The sequence below is a fragment of the Vombatus ursinus genome, unplaced genomic scaffold, assembly GCF_900497805.2.
Source record: "Vombatus ursinus unplaced genomic scaffold, bare-nosed wombat genome assembly UNPS02009062.1, whole genome shotgun sequence".
In the NCBI taxonomy this organism is placed as follows: Eukaryota; Metazoa; Chordata; class Mammalia; order Diprotodontia; family Vombatidae; genus Vombatus; species Vombatus ursinus.
Window position 1 is genome coordinate 23,072,766 of NW_020948840.1, and position 19,479 is coordinate 23,092,244.

The 19,479-nt window shown below is 42.6% G+C and overlaps 1 protein-coding gene across 1 annotated transcript in view; it reads right to left on the reverse strand.

Annotated features, from left to right (window-relative positions):
* The window catches only part of TRIM35 (tripartite motif containing 35), a 34,726-nt gene that overhangs the window by 5,874 nt on the left and 9,373 nt on the right, over positions 1-19,479 (reverse strand). The window contains exons 2-5 of the mRNA XM_027850594.1: positions 16,101-16,196; positions 9,799-10,029; positions 5,908-5,930; positions 3,988-4,106 (exon numbers count right to left, since the gene is read on the reverse strand). Coding sequence (XP_027706395.1) covers positions 3,988-4,106; positions 5,908-5,930; positions 9,799-10,029; positions 16,101-16,196 — 469 coding nt within the window. The remainder of the gene's footprint in view (positions 1-3,987; positions 4,107-5,907; positions 5,931-9,798; positions 10,030-16,100; positions 16,197-19,479) is intronic.

Here is a 19,479-nt window from a genome sequence, read left to right on the forward strand (position 1 = left end):
TACATCTGCATGGGCGGGCATCCTTGCTCACTCACAACAGCTCCCAGGCTAGAGTGGACTTTAAGCCTTGGCTGCCCTTGTTAAATCTCCTACCAGAAAGAATTCAAGCTTGGGTGTGTGGGATAAGCAGAGCGTGGTGAACGAGACGAAAAGGAGAGGGTTCAAGGCCAAGGAAGCAAGAGAGAAGAGATACTAGGGATGACAAAAGTTGGGTGATGAGGGGTAAGGAAAAGGAGGTGAGGAGGAAGGTGATGGTGTAGGGAGTAAGAGAGATGTAAGTAAACAGAGTGGCAGTTACCTGTAGGGAGTAGTGTTCCAGGAGAGGATGTTAATGGGGTCGTTGAGTGAATTGTGGGGGAGGTTAGTGGGCAACTCTCAGTAATGGGGGAAGGATAGATCAGGTGGGCATGAATACTTGTAATCTACCTCATTAGAATGTAAGCTCCTCCCGAGTAGGGATTGTTTCATTCTTTGACTTTGCAGCAAGCCAACAACAAGCATTTATTAAGGCCTTATTATGTGCCAGGCACTGCACTAAGCTCTGGGGATACAAAGGTAAAAAAGTCCTTGCCCTTAAGGAACTCAAAGTCTAATGGAGGAGATAACATGCAAACAACTATGTCCAAACAAAATACATATGGGGGATTTCAGAGAGAGGGGATTTCAGAGAGAAGGCACTAGCATTGCAGGGGGCTGGAAAAGGCTTCTTACAGAAGGTATGATTTTTGCTGGGATTTGGGGAAAGTCAGGAGAGCCAAGTGGTGGAGGTGAGGCAGGAGAGAATTTCTACCATCAAGGAAAACCAGTGAAAATGCATTCAGCTGGATGACTGAGTTCCTTGTGGGACGAAAGGCAAGGAGGCCAGTGTCGCGGGATCACAGAGTCGATGGAGGGAAATAAAGGGCCAAGCCTGGTAAGGTAGGAAGGGGCCAGCTTATGAAGGGTTTTAAAAGCCAAACAGAGGATGTTATATTCCATCCTGGAAGCAATAAGGAGCCAGGGGAGTATATGGAGGACGGAAAGGGCATGACCTGACCTATGCTTTAGGAAGATTACTTTGGCAGCTGCATGGAGAAGAAGGGACTGGGGTGGGGATAAATGGAGCAGAGAGGCCAGCAGTTCACTACAATAGTCCAGGTTTGAGGTGATGAGAAGTCTATACTGGGGTGGTGAGAGTGATAAAGCAGAGAATGGGACATATACAAGAGATGTTGGAAAGGTATAATTTATAGGGCTTAGCAACAGATTTGGGGTAGCTAGATGGCGCTATGGATAGAGTGCTGGGCCTAGAGTCAGGAAGACTCATGTTCCTGAGTTCAAATCCCATCTCAGACCCCGGGCAAGTCACTTAACCCTGTTTGCCTCAATTTCTTCATCTGTAAAATGAGCTGGAGAAGGAAATGGCAAACTGCTTCAGTAGTTCTGCCAAGAAAACCCCTAATGGGGTCAGGAACAGTTGGACACGACTGAAAACAACTGAACAATAACAAGCAACAGATTGGATGAGAGTGAAGGTTCAAGGACGACACCTATATCATGAACCTGGGTGACTTGGAGGATGGTAGTGACCTTGATAGTAATAGGGAAGTTTAGAACAGGGAGGCTGAGGGAGCAGTTAGGTGAAGTGGATAAAGCTCTGGCCTTGGAGTCAGGAGGATCTGAGTTCAAATCTGCTCTCAGGCACTTGACACTTACTAGCTGTGTGATCCTGAGTAAGTCACTTAACCCCAATTGCCTCACCAAAAAGCAAAACAAAAATAGAACAGGGAGGTCTCATAGAGGCAAGGGTGGGGAAGAGTGAGGGGACAGAAGAAGATAATGGGCTCAAGTTTTGGACTGTTGAGTCTAAGGAACATCTGTGTCAAGATGTTCAATAGACAGATGGATATATGAGTCTGGAGGTCAGCAGAGTGGTTAGGGCTGGAAAAATAGATCTGAGAGTAATCTGCAGAGAGAGAATTGAATCCATGGGAGCTGATGAAATCATCAAGTGAAACAGTATAGGAGGAAAAGAGAAAAGGACAGAGCCCAGGCTCAGGGCAGAACCTCAGGGGACACTCACAGTGAGGGGACATGAACTGGATGAAGATCCAGCAAAGGAGACTAAGAAGTAGTGGTCAGACAGGTAGGAGGAGAACCAGGAGAGAGCAGCGTCCAAAAACCTACAGAAAAGTATCAAAGAGAAGAAAGTGATCAACAGTATCAAGGATGCAGAGAGGTCAAGAAGGATGAGGATGGAAAAAAGTCATCAGACCTGGCGAGTAAGAGATCGATGGTAACTTTGGAGAGGACAATTTCAGTTGAATGCAGAGGGCTGGAGCCAAACTGTAGAGTTAAGAAGAGCGTGAGGGGACAGGAAGTGGTGACACCTATCTTAAATGACCTACTCATGGAATTCAGCCATGAAAGGGGAGAGAGACATAGGGCAATAGCTAGCAGGGATGGAAAAATCAAATGAAGGTCTTTTGAGGAGGGCATAGGGCACATTTGTAGGCAGTAGGAAAGCAGCCAGGAGACAAGAAGAGACTGAAGGTTTGTGAGTGAGTAGGGATGCCACATTGGAATTTAGCTGCCAGAATTTAGTTGGGGAGACTTTAGCTCAATAGGAGGAAAAAGGATCAGAGAAGGGGTTTTTATTTTGATTTAAAGGGTAGTGTCCACTGCTGTTCAGTACTTGGATGAAGTCTTTGTCAGAATGGGGCCAACTAGAAGAGTAAGGTGCAGGAAGAGGTATAGGTTGGTTTAAAAGTAGGGGTCATCTGGATGGCAAATAGGAAGCTAGGGGGATTTCCTCCTGCTTCCAGAGGCAGACATCTAGCCCCCTCTAGCTTTTAATTAAAAAAGCAATCATTAATATTAATTATTATTAATATTCATAATACAAATACCATTAATATTAATTTAATCCCCAAAGCACTCATTATATGCTCGAGATAAAAAGAGGAAACAAAAAGTAAGTACTGTCAACCAGCTGGGTGGTGGAATCAGCAACCCAGAAGATCTCAACAGATCAAAATGTTGGGCCAAATCCACTAAGATGAACCCTAACAAGAATGTAATGCAAGGCATTTACATCTTATTAGGATAAGCTTGTTTTAGGATCTGATATGAGGGAGGGGAGATGGGGAGAACTGCTTTACCCTCCCTTACCCCTTCCCTATGCCAGAATCCTCTATTATTCTCCACTTCTCACACCCGAGCTTTATCCTCTTGCCACCTTTGAGTTGGTTGTTACCAACCCTGTGGGTAGGTGGAGGCCTGGCAGAGGACCCTCTCTCAAAGGCCAGGGCCCACCAGCAGCTAAGTAATAAGGCTGAGCTACAGCAGCAGTGCCTGAGTCAGAGCTGGTGGGAGGAACAGGGTTAGAGGTTGGAGTAGACTGGGGGAGCTCTCTGCTCATCCCAGCTGGGAGCCCTGATGGAAACTGCAGCTCATATAAGCTGACAGCAAAATTGTCAGTTAGGTTTGAACCAACACATTTCATTCATGCTCAGCTCATGCCAACAACATTCTGCAGAAAATGATCAAGAATCATCTAGGCTTTCTGCTGCACAATAGCCATTTCATTTCCCTTGCCTTCATAGGTCCTGTTTTCTGGATTGTTATAATAACCTGTTCTGGAGGCTTTCCAAATTCTCCATCTCTCTCTCTCCAGGAAATGAAAACATGTGCCTCAGAACTAAAGAGCTTCTCATCATGGCAAAACAGAGAGGGGTTAGGGGACATACCTGTATGTCACAGTGCTCACCCAGAAGCAAAGTCACTTAAGTTTCGAGCTGGAAGAGGCCTCAGGACATCTAATCTCCTCATTGAAGAGACTGAGGCTCAAAGTTAGGGAAGTAGCCTGCCCAATATAATGCCACTAAGTTAGGGGCAGAGGTGGATCTCAGGCCTGGACTCCTATTTCAATACACTTGTCACTATGTACTCCCTTCCCTACCCCCCACCTCTTCCATCCTGGAGAACCCAACCACCCCTCCTACTCACCAGCTTCAATACTGCTCAGCATCTTCTTCCAGACACGGTACTGCAGGGAGTCCAGGTACTTGCTGACATCGATAAGCATTCCTGGTTGGACAGGCTCTGGCTCAGTCGTGCAGGAAAGCCTAAGCAAGGAAGTAAGGGGTAGATGAGGCCACAAGGGCACCAGTGGGGTGACATGAAAGGAATGGGGCCCCTTCTATCTCTCTTGCTACTTGGGCTTCTCTGACACTTTCAGAGCATCACAATCAGAGATCTGGAAGGGGCTTCACTGACCATCAAGTCCACCCTGAACCTAAACAAAAATCCTCCCTTCAATGGACCCAAGTACAGATTTTTTTTAAGGTCTCTAGTGAGGGGAAGGGGACAGCTAGCTAGCACAGTGGATAGAGTGGCAGACCTGGAGTCAGGAAGACATCTTCCTGTAATCCAATCTGGCCTCAGACACTTACTAGCTGTGTGACCCTGGGCAAGGCACTTAATGCTCAGTTTGCCTCAGTTTCCTCATCTGTAAAATGAGCTGGAGAAGGAAATGGTAAATCACTCCAGTATCTTTGTCAAAAAAGCCCCAAATGGGGTCAGGAAGATTCAGACTGACTGACACAAGTCAACAAAAACAGCAGTGAGGGGAAACCCACTCAATGTCCTGAGGCCGACTATTTCTATCGTGATTTGGATAGCTCCAACGGTTGGGAAGTTCTTTCTTACATCAAGCCCATCAAGCCCGCTTTTGTCTCTTTGCCACTTCAGCCAGTTGTTTCTAGCTCTGCTCGGCTCCAGGGGACAGAATATGTCTACTCCACCAGTGGGGAACCTGCACCTTCAGGCCACAGGTGGCCTTCTAGGTCCTTAAGTGTGGCCTTTTGACTGAATCCAAATTTTACCAAAGACCCAAAGGGTTTGTCCTCAGAAGAAATAACTTCACTAACTCCTCAGTTTCCCTGATGCTTAGGTACCTTATGGGCATCCATGGGTAATACTGACAGAACTAGGCAGCTTCTATTCCTTGTGGAAGGCTAAGCCCACTGATTTCTTATTTAGGGCCCAGTCCTTGTGGCCCTACCCCCAGATAGTTGAGTCCAGAAGCTTCAGAAGCTCATGGTCTCCAAAGTTCTTGGGTCAACTGCCCTCTTGGGTACTTGAATCAGAAAAATATGCCCTTCCCAACAGAGCTGAGCTCTTCAGATCTGCTGACCATTCTGGAAATTCAATGGGCTCTGAAAAATCTCATCATGGGATATGCCTGTGTGGGAGGATCATTCTCAGAATGACAGGGAAAATATCTTTTTAATACTGAGCAAAGCGAGAGTCCTCTTGCCTGATTTAAAACCATTCTACCTTAAAGGCAGTTGTACATGGGGGTTCATTAGGGCAGGGCTGGGAGGGCAGTGGGGTAGGGGAGAGGTGGGACTATCAGTTACAGAAGGAAAGCAAATGGAACTGGATATGGATTAAACTTGGGGTTCAAGGAATGACTAAGACCTATGGGATCAGGTGGGGCAAAGGGTGAGAACAAGGATAAGATAGGAGAAGAGGCTTCAAATCCTGTAGGTCGATCTGTATTTACAGACTTTCTGTCCTCCTCAAACATCCACTGTTGTGTTATGGTCATTTTTAATGCCTTTCTGTGGACTCCAAAGGTGGTTCTAGAACGTGTCTTCAATGGGCTTTGGTTACTGCCTCATTGGAACTCTTTTATATGTCTGGGTGTGGCTGGAGCCACAAACAGAGACAGCTAAATATATTGTGCTGTGATTCTTTTTAACATCCTATGACTTCATGCTAGGTAAAAGAGAAAAAGGAAAGAAAGCAGAAGGAAGGAAGGAAGAAAGGGTGGGAAGAAGGAAGGAAGGAAGAAAGGAAGGAAGGAAGGAAGGAAGGAAGGCGTATGATTTGTTTGTTCCCCAATTATGTCTAGGAACTTACCTGCGTTTACGGCTCTTGTGTTTCTGAAAGAAAAAAAGAACATGCAGTAAAGAGTTAAACATCTAGATTCAATAAAAGCCAACATTTATCTGATACATGGTAGGAAGTAACTGAGGCCCCAGAAAAACTTCACTCAGTTTCCAAGCCTGGGAAAGTGTGGGTGTCAAAGCTCTACTATTTGTTGTCAATCTTTTGGCTTTCAGCCTAAACCAGGGGTAGGGAACCTGCAGCCTCAAGACCCCATGTGGTCCTCTAGGTTCCCAAGTGCTTTGACTGAATCCAAAGTTCACAGAACAAATCCTCTTAATAAAAGAATTTATTCTGTAAAACTTGGACTCAGTCCAAAGGCCTCATCCAAGGACCTAGAAGGTTACATGCAGCCTTGAATCCACAGGTTCCCCACTCCTAGGCCCAAAACCAACCTGTCCACCCATACACACAGACATTTTGAAGGCCATACATAAAGACTAAACTCACAGGACAACATTTTAGATTGTAGATAGAGAACCTTTTTTTTCTTCTATTAAAGGTCAATAATTAAAAGGAAAAAAAAATCTTTGGAGCCTAATTAAAAAACCCAGAATGAATGTTTATTTTTAAAGGGAAAAATAAAAAATTCAACAAGCATTTATTAAACACCTACTATGTACTAGGTACTGTGGCTAACATGGCAAAAATAAAATCATCTCTGCCCTCAAAGAGCTTATATTATATGGTAAGGAAACAAAAAGAACACAGATCAGTGAATACAAAATATACACAAAATAAATCTTCCTGAGTTCAAATCTGGCCTCAGGCAACTTACTAGCTGTGTGACCCTGGGCCAGTCACTTAACCCTGTTTGCCTCATTTTCCTCATCTGTAAAATGAGCTGGAGAAGGAAATGGCGAATCACTCTAGTATCTCTGCCAAGAAAACCCCAAATGGGGTCATGAAGAGTCAGACATGACTGAACAACAAAAACAAAATACAAAGTAGTTTGGGGAGTGGGGTGGAATAGAAACTAGCCACTAAGAGGATCAGGAAAGGCCTCATGTAGGAGGTAGCATTTGAGCTGGGCCTTGAAGCAACTAGATGGTACAGTAGTTAAAGTACTGGGCTTGGAGTCAGGAAGACCTGAGTTCAAATTTAGCCTCAGACACTGGCTTTGGAACACTGGGCAAGTCACTTAACCTTGGTCTACCTCATTTACCTCAACTATAAAATGGGAATAATAATAGTGCCTAACTCCCAGAGTTTTTATGAGGATAAAATGAGATAATATTTGTAAAGCACTTGGCACTTAATAAATGCTTATTTTCTTCCTTCTTTCCTTGAAGGAAGCTAGGGATTCTAAGAGGCTGGAGTGAGAAGGGAGTGAATTCCAAGTCTGAGAAACAGGCTAAACAAAGTCCTGAGACAGGAGATGGAATAACATGTTCAGGGAATAACAAATAGACCATTTTATCTGGATTACAAACTATTCCACTCATCAGCCTTTAAAATGAAGACTGGAGAATACCAACCCTATTCAGTAAATATGACAAACATTTCCATTTGAGGGCATAATACAGGTAGGAAAAAAGGAGGAAGAAATTAAGGGGGAAGATGTAACACAAAAGGAGAAAAATGTACAGGGCAAAGATACAAGAGAAAGCACTTTTGTAGAGTAGCATTTCTGCACCTTATGGCCTTTTCCAATACTGTTGCTTCAGAGTCCGGGGTGGGGAACCTGCTCCAGACTTTCAAAGCAATGCTGCCTTTCTATAGCTCCAGGCCAAAATGGGAATGTCTCCTTTTGGTGCCTGCCTCACAGGCTCCCTACCTCTGGGTGACACTCAGCTAGTAAAATTCCATGCCTGTGGGGGCTATATTCTAATTCTATTCCATATCCAAATTCATTATATTAATTTTAGTATTCAATGAGCTGATCACTAACATTTTAGGCCATTTTTAGAGAAGTTTTTGAACTCTCTTTCTCACAAGTCTCTATTAAATAGCTAGGAATGAAATTGCTTCTTTGCCTAAAAATTAAGACATACACATAAAACAACCTAATCAGTAAAAACCCAAACCCAAACCAACAAACTCAGGACCTTGAATTTGTTACAGTATATAAAATATTTGACACAGATAGACATGAATTTACAGTGATTTTTTAAACATCTACATATAAACCACAAGAAGTATAAAAAATTTGAAGAACTTACAACCATTAGAAGAAAGTGTTAAAGCCCCCACTTCCCTCCCTGGGACAGACTTCTTCCTCAGTTCTCCTCATATTCTGGGATGCCTGTCTTTCTAAACCAAACTCTTTGCAGCTCAGGGCAAGGCAAGGCAGGTGGGTTAGGTAGCGATACAGGGGGGGGGGTTGGGTTGGATTTGGTGGAAGACAGGGGAAGATCAGAAGAAAAAGGAAAAGGGGATGAAGTTAAGGGAAAAGAAGATAGGAGTTACAGATCAGGAGTCAGCCAGGACTTACTGGTTTACTGAGCAGCCAATGATCCAGCTGGACAAAAGGCTCTGGTATATTGAGTCATATGTGGAAGTCACCTACTCTCTTAATTTTCAGTTCACATAGACTCAAAGAAATGCCCATCTATTTAGTCAGGCACTTGACTTTTCTCAGGCCTCCATTTCCCTACCTATAAAAAGGAGGTAATTAATATTTGTATCTCCACAGCTTTGTTATACAGGAAAGTATTTTGTAAATCTGAAAGCACTATAGAAATTTGAGTTGTAATTATTTTCTGCTCCATCTCTGCCTCTGCTTTGGTCTACACTTAAAGCATCCCAGGCAGATTAGTATTTATTCCAATTTTTAAAATCTCTTCAAAGAAGCAGATCCTAAATCAGTTGCATATTGACTTAGAAAACCACAATTTAACGTTATCTATATTATATTGTAGTTTTACTTATTTTGTTAATATTTCCCAATTACATTTTAATGGCCATATGCTTAACACCTCTGCTCTAAATCATATCTTCTGAACAACCTGGTTTTGCCTCACATTCAGTGAGTTATTATATCTTCCCTAAATAAATGTCTTTTGATTTGATTTAAATCCCCTTCCCTTTTTTTTGGGTAGGTTTCTAACTGAGAGAAAAACCAGCTGGTCTATGCTTTGAATTTTTGGCATCTGGGCCAATGACATCATCATTGTGGGGAATGCTTAGTGTGGAAACTTCCTTTACCCATGAAAATCAACAACTGAAGGGTTAAATAATTTGCCCATGTTCACACAGCTAGTATGTACCACAAGAAAGCCTAGAAACCAGATATCCTTGACTCCAAGGCCAGCTCTCTATTCACTCTGTCACACTTTATCTATTCTTTTTGACAAATAAGCTCAGTTCCCACAGCCCTTGTTTATAATTTCTACCAATTTCTGTTGTTCTTTTTTGGACTCCATCCAGGTGAGCCAAACCTCTGGTTAGACTGTAGAACCTAGATATGATATGGAGTATGGAATGCTCCTAACCTCACAGAACCTTTTATTTCCAGTTAATTCTCTCTGGTTCCTGGCATCAGCATCACCCAAAGCAGCCCCCAATTTCTCTATGACAGGAGAGGAGGAGAGGAGAGAGGAGCAAGCAGGTTGCTATAAGGATGCTGGGTTTGTTGCAAAGCTCTTGGAAAAGGTAGAGACTCACAGGGAGAACGTTTATCATTAATAGCTTATAGCAATCCTAAAACTCTGGAGCAAGGAACCGTTTTCACCTAGAATATCTGGTCAGCACCGAAAGTGGGGTACGAAGGATTGGGATCAGCCAGTGCTGCTGGTCTCCTAAATACTCTTCATACAAAAGACTTCATGGGTTCATTCATTCCAACCAGCCCCATAGAATTCTTTCCATCCCTCCCCCCCCCAACCCCCAGCCTATCCCAGGCCTCAGGACTGACCCTCTTACCATGAGAAAGGAGATGTCATCTTCCTTCATCTCCATCTGTAGCCTCCCGATCTCATGAGCCAAGGCCTCCGTCTCTTCTGCCAACTGTTTCATTTTTTCTTCTACCTGCCTCAGTTTCTGCCCCGCCTCCTCAGTCACTGCATCCAGGGCCGCGCGCTCTTCTACTCTCAAGAACTCTCGGAGTTTCTCAAATTCCTGCCGGATCCTGCCCTGAAGCCAGGCAGCTTCCACCTAAGGCAGACGAGGGAGAATGTGAGCTGGGCGGAGAGGTGAGAAGGGCCTGGGAGAAGGTACAGAGTAAGGAATTAGGAGACATGGAGAAAGGAGTCCAAGTTAGGCTGAAGATGGACAAGAAGTGGGAACAGAGACGAGGTTTGTCAAGGCTGAAGAATGCTGGCCTTGAATTACTGGGTGAAGTTCTTCTGTGTTTAGAGATTGAGAAGGATGATTTGGTAAATAAATGGAATCATTTTTCAAAATTACAGAAAGTAATAAGAACAACAGTTAACATTTATGTAGCACTTTACAAAGTTTTAGATGTTTTATCTCACTTGATCCTCACAACAACCCTGTGAGGCAGACACTATTCTCCCTTTTTTTTTTTTACAGATGAGGAAATGGAGGCTGAGTGAGGGCACATTCACATGGCTACTAAGTGTCTGAGGCTGAATTTTATCTCAGGTCTAACCAGTATGAGACCCTCCCTACAGTATCCCTGACAAGTGGTCACCCAGTCTTTGCTTAAAAACCACCAAGGAGGGAGAATGGGACATAGGACTGTGGGAGCTGGGGTCAGGAAGATCTGGGTTCAAACCTCATCTCTGATCCTTGCTATCTGTGTGACCCTGGGCAAGCAACCTTGTAGAGACTTGCAATCAACCAATCAATAAACATTTATTAAACACCTAACATGTACCAGGCACTGTGATAAGCACTGTTGTCATTAATAGCTTATAGCAATCCTAAAACCCTGGAGCAGGGAATCCCTTTCAGAAATAATACCTGTTGGTCAGCACCCAAAATGATGCTGGGCAAGTATCCTCTCAGAGCCTCAGTTTTTACCTTCGTAAAATGGATAATTTTACCTCAAGTACCTACTTACAGGGTTAACAGGATCATAATTATAGGGTTGGGATGGACCTTAGAGATCACCTAGTCCAATTCCTTCACTTTACAGATGAAAAAGAGATCCAATGGCTTGCCCAAGGTTGTTGTTGTTGTTAAGCTGTTTTCAGTTGTGTCTGACTCTTTATGACCCCATTTGGGATTTTCTTGGCAAAGATACTGGAGTGGTTTGCCATTCCTTCTCCAGTTCATTTGACAGATGAGGAAACTGAGGCAAATAGGGTTAAGTGACTTGCCCAGGGTCACACTGCTAGTAAGTATCTGAGGCCAGATTTGAACTCAGAAAAAGGAATCTTCCTGACTCTAGGCCCAGCATTTTTTCCAGTGAGCAATCTAGCTGACCAAGGTCACACAGGTGACAGAATTGAGATTTCAATCCGGGTCCCAAACCCAGCCCTCTTTTCCCTGTACTTCTTTTTGTCCTGAGGCTCGAATGAGATCAATATGTCAAGTGTTTCAAGCATTTATTAAGTACCTGCTACATGCCAGGCACTGTGTGCTATCCAGATGTCAGTTATTATTCTTGCCTTCCCACTCAGAGAGGGGGAGGGGGGATTCTTCAGAAATGTCAGGCAATACATGCCACCCAGCTGCTACACAACTATGAAAAGACTCTTCGGTCCCATGGCTGGGCCGTGACAAGGTCTACTCTTATCACGGAGAAGGGGAAATCAGGGAGACGGCACCGACTCCCAGAAATTCTTAATAGCACTGTCACCATTGAGGATGAAGCCTGACAAAGCAGGCTGGGATGTGGAGGCCTGGCCTTTGTTGTAGTCCTTCAGGGAGGCACCACTGATGACAGGGTCAGGCAGCATTACATTTAAGCCTCTGGACCCAACGGAACTGACATTTTCAGGGAGGAAGCAGGGATATGGTTTTGACAGCTGATGAAACATGCGAGTGTCTGCAGGCTGCCCCGACCTCATTGGCTTTGGTTGTTATGGCCCCTTACTGTCCATCACTGTTGGAATTGCACAAGTTGTGGCCGGGCATTTTCAGAATGGCTATCCAATGTAATTAATGGTAGGCAGCATGGTAGAGAGGGCACTGGACTTCAAGTCAAGAAGACCTAAGTTCAAACTCTATGCCAGAAACTCACTAGCTATGTGACCCTAGGCACAGCAACTACGGTTACTGAGACTCAGTTTCCTCAAATGCCGGAGATAATGAGGATGAAATGAGATAATGCATAGAAAACCTTTGCAACTCTTGAAGCGCTATGTAAATATCAGCTATGATTATTAATCAATCAACAAGTATTAATTAAGTGCCTACTGTGTGCCAGGCACTGTACTAGAGACTGGAGGATATGACAACAAAAGCTAAAGTCCCTGCCTCCAGAACTTTACATGGAACAACTTACTAAGTACCAACACATACACATATAAGTAAATACAGAGTGTCTTTGCCATTTCCTTCTCTAGCTCATTTTATAGACAAGGAAACTGAGGCAAACGGGGTTAAGTGACTTACCCAGGGTCACACAGCTAGGAAGTGTCTGAGGCCAGATTTGAACTCAGGAAGATGAGTCTTCTTGATTTCAAGCCCAGTACTCTATTTGATGTACCACCTAGCTGCCCCATATAGAACAACAAAATAAAAAGTATATGCCAAATAAATACAAAGTAGTTTTGAGACATTACCACCAGTAACGTAATGGATTAAGATGTGATTGACTGTACATTCTAAATTGGCTACCTAGTGCCATTAACTGAAAGACAATGTTGCACAGTGGATAGAAGGCTAGACTTGGAGTCAGGAAGATCTAGGTTTAAGTTGTGACACATTCTAGCTGTGTGACTTTGGACAACAGCCTCAGGCAGTTCTTTAAGACCAGAGTTCTTAACTTGGGGTCCATAGACTTCAAAGAGCTTGTGAACTTGGATGAGGGGTAGGGGTGGGTGTTACATTTTATTTTCACTTGTAATCCTATGTTTTTTTATCTTGTTCACTTCACAATAGTTTTCTGAGAAAGAGTCCATAGGCTTCACCAGACCACTAGGTTAAGGGTAGGGGTCCATGACATACATGAGAAAAGCTTTAAGAATGAGAGAGAAATGGTTTGCTCATTTGTACAGGTAGAGGGAATTTCTGCACTGGGGGTTCTCTACACTGAGGAAATCAGAAATCTGGATGATCCTCCCAATACTCTCCCACCCCCGCCTTCCCCAATCACTACTATTAGTTATCTGTGTACTCAATTACAGACTGGGCTTGTATTCCAAGTCTGAAGATAACACCCGTGAAGTATCATACTCAGGGGCATATACACACAACTAGTTTCATGAGTCCCATGAAGCTGAAACCTGCCAGTGAATTCAGCTTCAGGTCTTAACAAGGAGGCCAATTAAGCTTATCCTGTGAGAAGTGATCTTCAAGAGATGGAGCTCTCCTCACTAAAGCAATAGATGTACCTAACCTGAGACATCCTGTCCGAGGTCTTTGGCAGTTTTATTAATATCACTCATAAGCTCTTTCTATCACTGAATGGGCCAACTAGGTCACTAACAAGGAGTTCCCCGGGTACTGCAGGTCCAGTAGTACTGAAACCCTGCCCCTTCCTCATAACTGGCTCTTGCTACAGGACAGAAACAGGCAGATACGGCACCAAAGAAGTTTCTATGATGGGCTACAGTAGAGAGACAGAGTATTTGTTGTGTTTATTCTGTGCCAAGCACTGTGCTAAGTGACTCTAATAGGGGAAGACAACATATAAATGGGTGCTGAAAAGGAGGGGCAGAGTACTCAAGGTGAGGAGATGGAGAAGACTAAAGAGTGAGTTAAGTGGGAAGGAAGCAAGCATGGCTGGGACCCCTTAAGAAATGGTGGTCCCCACATAAAGAGCAAACAGCAGTGTCTAAGCAGATACTTAGAATGTACTAGAGAGTAATTGCAACTATAAGAGGCAATAATGGACTGCTGAGAAACAGTAATGTTTTGGTGCATAACAATTAGGAAGGAACTGGCTTTTTTTTTTCCAGCAAAGGAAGTTCTAGAGCTTGAGAGACAATGCTCCCAATCAAGATACAGAGGTGCTACAAACAGTGCGGTAGTTGGTCTGAAAACAGGCATCATGAACATCAGGCATCAGCAACCTCCTTCTTCCTTTCCAGGAGAAAGGAAGTTCCTTGAGGGCAAGTAATGTTTCGAGTGTGTGTGTGTGTGTGTGTGTGTGTGGTTTTTTTTTTTTTTTGCTTTGTATCCCCAATGTCTACAACTATGTCTCACACATGGTTGGCACTTCCTGAACATTTATTAGATTTGTTGAACTTCTCTACAAGCAAAGAGAAAGAGAAAAAAGCAGTCAAAAAGGGCATGTTCTCACTGAGATCATAAATGTACCATTATTCATTTTCTCTTCTAACAGAAGAATATGCTCTTCATCATCATTATCATCATCAGCATAAAAATAAAAATAATGCTTAATACATGCCCGGCACTGTGCTAAGTGCCTTACAAATGTTATTTCATTTGATTCACAACAACCCTGGGACATAGGTGTTATTATTATTATTCCCATTTTACAAATGAGGAAACTTGAGGCAAACAGGTGAAGTGATTTGCTCAGAGTCACATAGCTAGTGTCACCTAGCTGCCCCTGTAACAGCAACCACCACCACAACCAATTGGTACTCATAAGGACTATAAGGTAGTCATAAGGATTCTGGTCCAAGGTAGCCAGAAAATTTTTTATGGAAACTGCTCTTACAATTCCAAAGGACTTCTAATGAAAAATGCTATCAACCTCCAGAGAAAGAACTGGTGGATCTGAATGCAGATTGAAGCATACTATTTTTCACTTTCTGTATTTTTCTTGTTTTTTTGGGGGAGGGGTATGTTTTCTTTTGCAACATGGCTAATATGGAAATACCTTTTGCGTAATTATACATGTGCAAATAGGGCATGTGCATATAGCAAAATGCTTGCCTTCTCAAGGAAGGGGAAGGGGAGGGAGGAAGAGAATTTGGAACTCAAAATTTAAAAACAAATGTTAAAAGTTATTTATTATTTTCAATTAGAAAAAAAACAAAATTAAAAAAACTGTTCTTAAGGAGCCTATAACCCTAAACTTCAGACAGAACAGAACATTTTGAACAAAATTTAAACAAAGGTTTTGAAAAGAAATTCAAACTGGCTTCTTCATTAGTCATAGGTCACTATTCTCAGCCAGCTGCACAGACAGGAAACAGGTCTAGCTCTGAACTGGGTAACCGAATATCAAGAAGGGTCTACCCAACAGTATTTTATATGGACTAGTGAGGAGAAAATTATAGGAGCTCAGGCAGGTTGCTAGGGAAGTGTCAGCAGCCACATGAAATTCAATGCAGGCTGGTAGTGATCAGGCACATTTCACATCCCACACCTTTTCATCTATTGCTATAGCCAACTTATTTTCCACCTAGTCCCTCATGTTTATCTTCAACACCAACCAAGGAAACCTTTAAAAAAATTCAAGGCAATCTAATAAGTATTTACAAAGCACCTAGTATGTCCAAGACACTGTGCTAAGGTGTTTAGGTTTACAAAGCCATTAAAAAAAACTCCAGTCCTTTGAGCAGGCAGATTTCAGAAAAACCTGGAAAGACGTACATGAACTGATGCAAAATGAAGTGAGAAGAACCAGGAGAACATTGTACAATGCATTAGGAAGATTCTTTGAGTAGCTGAGTTAAGGAGAATTGTAGAGAGGATAGATGAAAGGCAGGAAGACCAGTTAGGAGGCTACTGCAATAAACTAGGAGAGAAGACATGCAGACTGAACAAGGATGGCTACAGCAGTAGTTGAGAAGAAAGAATAGCCCAAAGTTATAGTCCTGATATTCCAAGCACCATCTTTCATTCATTTGTTTATTTCATTCAGCAAGTATCTATACTGTATTGACTTTTCTTCCTTCCTCTCACTCTGTACCTCTAGCTCTGGCAGAGGTTATAGTACAAGCTTTAGGGCTCCTAAAACAGAGAGATGCAGAGGGAGAAGATTTGGGGTTCTTATAGAAGAAGCCACACCATAATAGGGCCAGCCAAAGGTACGGCCCTCTTTTTTATGTTACCCTATCAGCCAGGATCCATGTTCAGTGCCTACCACCTCCTCTGCCTACCATCCTGCTTTCTCTTTTATCTTCTGTCTTGAGCTGAAGCTCTGCATTGCACAGCTTTCCTGATGGGACATTCACCTGATTATGCTTGACAATGGCCTCGTAAGAACGCCTCATGGCTCGGAAAGCTTTGGCCTTCTCCCGAAGACAATGCTCCATGTTCCTGCACTTTGCCTGAATGAGAAGGAAGACAGGAAAAAAGGAAGTCGAAAGTCAGGTACATTCACCTTTGCCGATCTTTCATTCTCCTGGGTCCTCATGGACAAGCAAGGACGTTAGCCACTGACATTTTTACAATCCTTTGTGATTAACAAACAGTAATAACTCACCTCGGCCTTTCACCGTAAGGTTTGCAAAGTGGTTTGCTCACAATTCTGTGAGGCAGGCAGTGTAAGCATTATTATTCTCATCTGACCAAGATGGAAACTGAGGAACAGAGAGTTAAGTGACTTGTCTAGAGTAATATCACATGTCTAACATAGATGAGAAATGCTAATCAATCAACAAACATTTATGAAGTGCCTACTATGTGCCAGGCACTGTGCTAAGGGCTAGGAATGCAAATACAAAGAAAGAAACCATTCCTTCTCTCAAGGGTTCTATTGGGGGGGGGAGGGGAAATATATACATATATACATATACACATAGAATAAACATAAAAATAAAAACCAATATATACAAGGCTAATATATAAATACATAAAATACCAATATATACAACATATACAAGGGAGGGAGGGCATTAGCAGCTGGGGAGATCAGGAAGGGCTTCAAGTAGAAGGTGGTAGTACTTGAGCTGTATCTTAAAGGCAGAGAGAGATTCCATGAGGCAGAGGTGAGGAGTTAGTGTATTCCAGGCATTTGGCACAGCTAGTGCAAAAGTATATAGATAGGAGATGGAATGTCATGTGTTCAAAGAATAAAGAAAAAGCCAATTTGGCCTGATGGTAGAGTAATATATATTCTCCATAGGGGGAGGGGAAGTAACATACAATGAAGCTGGACAAAATGGTTGGGAGTCAGCACCAAGACTAGAATTCACGTCTTGTGAATCCAAGACCATGTATTCCTTCTACTAGTGACTCTGAGGGAGTCACTTAACCTCTGTCTGCCTCAGTTTCCTCAATTGTAAAATGGAGATAATAATAAGACCGACCTCATAGGGTTGTTGAGAGGATCAAATGAGAGCACTTAGCACAATGCCTGGCATACAGTAGGCACTTAATAAATGCTTATTCCTTCTCCCATCCCACCACCATACTACATTGCCACATATTAACATCTCTATCTAGAAAACCATTTAAAAGTTTTTGAATCATAGAACTTGAGAACTGAAAAGTATCTCAGAAATCATCTAGCCCAATGCCTTAATTTTACCGATAAGGAAACTGATGCCTTGAGAGGTAATGTGACTTGTCCGTAGCTAGATCATGACGGATCTAAATCTAGAACCAAAATCTTCTGAGTCCTCATTTAGAGTTTTATTATGTCATGAATTCAACTAACACACAATAACTCTTACTACCTGTGTGACCCTGGGCAAGTCATTTAACTTTCCTTCTCTGTAACTTGAGGGGATTGGATGAGATGATCTCTGAGTTGTGCTCCAGTACTAGATCTCTGATCCCATGATAAGCAGTCATCAAAATTGTTATCCGGTTTTGGTCACTAAAATAAAAGTCTACTGCACCATGTGCTAGAGAGAGGGATATGCTACATTGTGTAATTTTTGAATGGAAAATATTTGTTGTATATTCTGTTTCTATACAGTAATAACAGCTTCCATCAAGGATAGTTCCTGGGGTCCTTTGGGTGTAGAATCTCTGGGTCCTGCTAATAAACAAGGAACAATTGAAGGCAGCAACACACAGCAAGGTAAATGTTTAGTTGAGATTTGGATTATACCTCTATTTATGCTTTTTGCCTTAAGTGTATTTGAAAGCAGAATGAATGATATCTTAAAACTTATTAAAAAGTTGGTGGCCCCAAAGAAAAGATATAAGAAGAAACCTCCATCACCTTTGAAGAGACAGGGGATGATCAATTTGGCAATTTGGAATACTCCATATAAGGTCAGACTTTTTTTTTAAATATGTCAATCAGCCAACTAGCATTTATCAAGCACCTACTGTGTGCCAGGCACAGTGCAAGGATCTAGAGATTCAAAGAAAGGCCAAAAAAATGTTCTTTCTCTCAAGAAGTTCATAATCTAGTGAGGGAGACAATCAGGGTGTGCTAAAGTCAACTTAAACTTCAGCTGACTGTCAAATTTTTCAGTGTGGGCATTTATACCTCAGAAATTAGCAAATGATACAAATCAGGGCTTGATTTATTATTTTGTTGACTGTCTAGACTTAAGAACGTGATGGAGAAAATGTTAATAATGCCATTCAAATTAAAAGTGTGCCATAAGCACATTTTTCAGAGAGCTGGTTATTTCGACAACCAGCTGTTGACAACCAATTGATGTCAAATAACTCTGTACAAATAAGATGCATGATACCGAAAATAAATTTGAGCAAGTCTCAGAAGTAAGATACTAACATTAAGTTGGACTGAAAGTCTTCTTGCAGAAGGTGAGACTTTAACTGAGGCTTATAGGAAGCTAGAAGGAACAAATGAAGCAGGGAAACCTTGTAGGGATGCAGGACCAATGAGAATGCTCAAAGTCAGGAAATGGAGCACTTGTTCTGAGAGCAGCAAGGAGGCCGCTGTCTGGATCACAGAGGAGGAAGGTGTTTGAAATCTGGAAAGGTGGGAAGAGGCTGGATTATGAAGAGCAGAGGATTTTACATTTGATCCTAGAGGGGATAGGGAGCCACTGGGTGGGGCCACATGGTCAGATTTGTGATTTCAGAAGATCACTTTGGCAGCTGAGTAGAAGATGGATTGGAGTGGGTCAGAAAAGCAGAGCAGGTTAAAGCCTCTGGACCCGGCAGCATTGGGATTGCCACATGAGTGGCTACTGTGCTTCCAGCCTAGGCAAAACAGGGAGACAGTCTCAAAAAAACAATGCGCTAAACTGGTTACTAGACTTAATGATGCTGTGAATCTTTAGTAATACAATTTCTAAAGAATCAAAATGGTAGGTGGCCCAAGGGGCACCGCAAGATTAAAGAGATGGGAATGTATTACCAAAAATGATTGGTGTACAGGAAGTGGTATAAAATATTTCATGCATGATCAGAAAAGGAAGTGCATTGGTCACGTAGTGAGAGAAGATAACATGGGAACAGCCAGCCCCAAGCGCTTCACTGATAATCCTGAATATTAAAACGTTCATGGGAAGATCTCTGGCACATTGGGCAGATCTTCTGTGAAACATTTATGAGATGATACAGATAAGAATCATACAGAATGAAAGGATGGATAGATTGGCACCACTGGAGGGAAAATCTAGATCATGACCATGGACCATTTAAAAGTACTGAAATAAGTGCCAGCCTAGCCCAGAACTT